General features: G+C 48.8%; 1 protein-coding gene and 1 long non-coding RNA gene across 2 annotated transcripts in view; one reads left to right on the top strand and one right to left on the bottom strand.

Moving 5' to 3' along the window:
• Positions 1–2,612, top strand: part of LOC143298987 (uncharacterized) — a 31,930-nt gene extending 29,318 nt beyond the window's left edge. The window contains exon 15 of the mRNA XM_076612047.1: positions 2,026–2,612. Within this exon, the coding sequence (XP_076468162.1) occupies positions 2,026–2,158 (133 nt within the window). The 3' untranslated portion in view covers positions 2,159–2,612. The remainder of the gene's footprint in view (positions 1–2,025) is intronic.
• A 143-nt stretch (positions 2,613–2,755) lies between these two features.
• LOC143298988 (uncharacterized) lies at positions 2,756–3,551 on the bottom strand. The gene is made up of 2 exons (XR_013057451.1): positions 3,420–3,551; positions 2,756–3,144 (listed from the first exon to the last, which is right to left on the bottom strand). It is a non-coding gene; the product is annotated as an uncharacterized LOC143298988 (long non-coding RNA).
• Positions 3,552–5,000: the final 1,449 nt, after the last annotated feature.

The raw sequence follows: 5,000 nt of genomic DNA, 5'->3' as shown, positions 1-5,000 counted from the left end.
GTGGTGTGGGTCTGGTGTGATGTGGGGTGGGGTGGTGTAGGTGTGGGTGGTGTAGGTGTGGTGTGGTGTAGTGGGGTGGGGTGGTGTAGGTGTGGGTGGTGTAGGTGTGGTGTGGTGTGATGTGGGGTGGGGTGGTGTAGTTAGGTGTGGGTGTGGTGTGGGGGGTGGGGGTTGTAGGTGTGGGTGTGGTGTGGGGGGTGGGATGGGGTGGTGTTGTGTGGGTGTGGTGGGGTGGTGTAGGGTGGGTGGTGTAGGTGTGGTGTGGGTGTGGTGTGATGTGGGGTGGGGTGGTGTAGGTGTGTGGTGTGGTGTGGTGTGGTGTGGTGTGGTATTGTGTGGGTGTGTGGTGTGGTGTGGTGATGGTGTGGTGCAGTGTAGTGTAGTGGGGTTGAGTGTAGTGTAGTGTAGTAGGGTTGTGTGTAGTATAGCGTAGTGTAGTGCAATGCAATGTAGTGTGGTGTAGTAGGGTTGAGTGGAGTGCAGTGTAGTACAGTGTAGTGTGTAGTGTAGTGGGGTTGATTGGAGTGCAGTGTAGTACAGTGTAGTGTGTAGTGTAGTGGGGTTGATTGGAGTGCAGTGTAGTACAGTGTAGTGTGTAGTGTAGTGGGGTTGATTGGAGTGCAGTGTAGTACAGTGTAGTGTGTAGTGTAGTAGGGTTGATTTGAGTGCAGTGTAGTACAGTGTAGCGTGTAGTGTAGTAGGGTTGATTTGAGTGCAGTGTAGTACAGTGTAGTGTGTAGTGTAGTGGGGTTGATTGGAGTGCAGTGTAGTACAGTGTAGTGTGTAGTGTAGTGGGGTTGATTGGAGTGCAGTGTAGTACAGTGTAGTGTGTAGTGTAGTAGGGTTGATTTGAGTGCAGTGTAGTACAGTGTAGTGTGTAGTGTAGTAGGGTTGATTGGAGTGCAGTGTAGTACAGTGTAGTGTGTAGTGTAGTGGGGTTGATTGGAGTGCAGTGTAGTACAGTGTAGTGTGTAGTGTAGTGGGGTTGATTGGAGTGCACCGTAGTACAGTGTAGTGTGTAGTGTAGTGGGGTTGATTGGAGTGCAGTGTAGTACAGTGTAGTGTGTAGTGTAGTAGGGTTGATTGGAGTGCAGTGTAGTACAGTGTAGTGTGTAGTGTAGTGGGGTTGATTGGAGTGCACCGTAGTACAGTGTAGTGTGTAGTGTAGTGGGGTTGATTGGAGTGCAGTGTAGTACAGTGTAGTGTGTAGTGTAGTGGGGTTGATTGGAGTGCAGTGTAGTACAGTGTAGTGTGTAGTGTAGTGGGGTTGATTGGAGTGCATTGTAGTGGAGTGGAGTGGAGTGCAGTGGAGTGCAGTGGAGTGTAGTAGGATTGAGTGGAGTATAGTGCAGTGCAGTGCAGTGTAGTGTAGTGTAGTGTAGTGTTGTGTAGTTTTGTATAGTATAGTGCATGCGTGCGTGCGTGCGTGCGTGCGTGTGCGCGTGTGTGTGTGTTTGTGTGTGTGTGTAAGCCGCGGCGATATCAATGTTGGGTCTCGGTATGTAATGCAAAACTCTTTTCTTTTTTTATGTCCATCTGATTTTGGACATGTTTGCAATTTTAACAATCGCTCGCATTTACCTGCGGTGCCATCACGTTTCAGACGAAAACAATCTGCACGTGCACAACTAAAGGTTGGGTCAAATATGTAGGCAAAGAGGACAGATCGAGGCTTTCAACACTGAGCTATCCACGTGTGTGGAGACTATGAATCTATATTGATTGTTGACCAGTATTGATTGGTCTTACGGCTTGAGTCGCGCCTTAACTCACTCAGTACGGCCAGTCTTCTCTTCTCATCTACACAGACCCCTCGGATGTCCAGTGGGTGTCTGAATGACCCAACCTTTAGCTTCCGTCGTCAGAATTGTGGTATTCTTTGTCAACATTCACCTCTTCAGTATAAGAGCCTTCCGCTTACAATATTTTGATGATGGTAATTGGGGTTAAACGCTGTTAACGTCGTCTCTTTCGCCGTTCGTATGGAAAGAATTAATCAAGCAATGTTCCTTCTGTCTGTTCCAGTCTGCTGCAGCCCAAAAGCGCACCTGTGCTGGAAACTTCCCAGAAGCCGCCGGCCCCAACGGCTGAGGGATCGGCTCCCGTCATGCCCACATTGAAACTGAACAGAGGAGCCTTGCTGAAGGGACTGGTGTGATTCTTCTTCTCCTTCTTCGTCCGTGGGCTGTACCTCCCACGATTCACTCGTTTGTACATGAGTGGACTTTTACGTGTATGACCGTTTGTTTTTTTTACCCCGCCATGTAGGCAGCCATACTTCGTTTTTGGGTGTGGTGTGATACGATTCCGTCAGTGCTGCTAACAGAGGAGCGTTGCTGAAGGGATTGGTGTGATTCAATTCCGTCAGTGTTGTATAAAAGATGCTTTTCGCTCTAACCCCCCCCCCCCTCTCCCTAGCCCCCCACACCACCCCCAACCCCACCCCCACCTCGTTTTACCCGTCTTCCACGGTGGCTCAGAAGGACACCCTCGCAGTTCTCACGGCCATTTTTTTTTTCAATCCAGTTGATGCCATTGCCTTCCCTCGCCCAGTTGAGGCGTGGAACATTCCAAACAATCCGCTTTGCTCAAAATGTGAGCTTTTCTTGTCCCGTGCTAAACGTGAACAGTTGAAAGTGGTGTCAGCGTTGTAGCTTGATTCATTAAGATACTGCAGCTTTGCAAGCTCTCAGAATCAAACAGCAGTCTCTGGAGTAGAAAAGGGCGTTCTTACTTTTTGGTTTCGTTATTATCCCCCCTCTCTCTCTCTTTTTCCTTTTCAACGATGTGTTTGCTGTGGTTGATTCCTGCTAGCCTTTCTCTTCTTTCTTTGCTGAAAAGAAGCTTCTTTCTTTCTCACTGTGTGCACATGTATTTTTAGCGTTTCCTTCGGTGGAAAAGAATTCAGGGGAAAGTAATTCATTCACTTCGCCTCTCCAGTCGGAGTTGAAAGAAAGGTGGACAGGACGGGGACATTGAAAAGATCGCACTCGCTGTGAAGACTCACTTGATGGGTGGCTGTTGCTGAGTTCAGGTCACCGAACAAATCCAGTGTCGTCCCTGAACGTGATCTCTGATGAACGCTTAGCTGAAGCCTTTGCACAGCTTTCTGACCAAGTATCTGATAAGACAATGCTCATCTACCTGATAAGGCCATGCACAGCTACCTGATAAGTCAAGGACATGTACCTGATAAGGTCAAGGATAGCTACTCGATAAGCCCATGCACATCTACCTGATAAGGCCATGCACATCTACGTGATAAGGCCATGCACAGCTTTCTGATAAGACAATGCACAGCTTTCTGATAAGGCCATGCACAGGTATCTTATAAGGTTATGCACAGATTTCGGATAAACACATGCACAGCTACCCGATAAGGCCATGCACAGCTACCTGATAAGGTCAAGGACATGTACCTGATAAGTCAAGGACAGCTACCCGATAAGCCCATGCACAGCTACCTGATAAGCCCATGCACCTGACAAGGCCATGCACAGCTACCTGACAAGGCCATGCACAGCTACCTGATAAGGCCATGCACAGCTACCTGACAAGGCCATGCACCTGACAAGGCCATGCAAAGCTACCTCATAGGGCCATGCACAGCTACCTGATAAGGCCATGCACAGCTACCTGATAAGACCATGCACAGCTACCTGATAAGGCCATGCACCTGACAAGGCCATGCACAGCTACCTGATAAGGCCATGCACCTGATAAGGCCATGCACAGCTACCTGATAAGGCCATGCACCTGACAAGGCCATGCACAGCTACCTGATAAGGCCATGCACAGCTACCTGATAAGGCCATGCACCTGATAAGGCCATGCACAGCTACCTGATAAGGCCATGCACAGCTACCTGACAAGGCCATGCAAAGCTACCTCATAGGGCCATGCACAGCTACCTGATAAGGCCATGCAAAGCTACCTCATAGGGCCATGCACAGCTACCTGATAAGGCCATGCACCTGACAAGGCCATGCACAGCTACCTGATAAGGCCATGCACAGCTACCTGATAGGCACATGCACAGCTACCTGATAGGGACATGCACAGCTACCTGATAGGGACATACACAGCTACCTTTACAGGACATACACAGCTACTTGATAGGCACATGCACAGCTACCTGATAGGCACATGCACAGCTACCTGATAGGGACATACACAGCTACCTGATAGGGACATGCACAGCTACCTGATAGGGACATACACAGCTACCTGTTAGGGACATGCACAGCTACCTGATAGGGACATACACAGCTACCTGTTAGGGACATGCACAGCTACCTGATAGGGACATACACAGCTACCTGATAGGGACATGCACAGCTACCTGATAGGGACATGCACAGCTACCTGATAAGGCCGGGTACAGCTACCTTTACAGGACATGCACAGCTCTATTTATATCTTGAACGCTTTGGGAAAATAGCGCAAGACGTTCAAATTACTATACTGTAAAATCTAAACACGATTAGAAAATACACACAAAAAAGAGGAGAAGAGTTCAAAAGAAATAAAAGTCTTCGTAAAATTACTGTTACAAAGAAGAGAAGGAGGAATCCTATTTAACCCTTAGTGAACCCGGACTCAAAATGCCGTACGTGTGATTTTCGAACCACAGACACCCATGGCATCGTCGGTGCCCTTACTAACGTGGTGTTACTGCAGTAACAGAGGTCCACGCACACGCCCCCATCCTCCAACCCAACCCCCCACCCCCACATTCCACCCCCATCCCGTTGGCCGTATCATCTGACGTGGGAGTCAATATGAAACCATACTTTAACTCACTCAGTACGGCCAGTCCTCTCTTCTCCTCTATACAAACCCCTCGGATGTCCAGTGGGTGTCTAAATGACCCAACCTTTAGCTTCCGTCGTCAGAATTGTGGTATTCTTTGTCAACATTCACCTCTTCAGTATAAGAGCCTTCCGCTTGCAATATTTTGATGGTGGTAACTGGGGTGAAACGCTGTTAACGTCGTCTCT

This window comes from Babylonia areolata, chromosome 24 (genome assembly GCF_041734735.1).
Source record: "Babylonia areolata isolate BAREFJ2019XMU chromosome 24, ASM4173473v1, whole genome shotgun sequence".
Taxonomy (NCBI): Eukaryota; Metazoa; Mollusca; class Gastropoda; order Neogastropoda; family Buccinidae; genus Babylonia; species Babylonia areolata.
The sequence above is the reverse complement of the archived record's forward strand: the minus strand, read 5'-3'. Positions and strand labels throughout refer to the sequence as shown.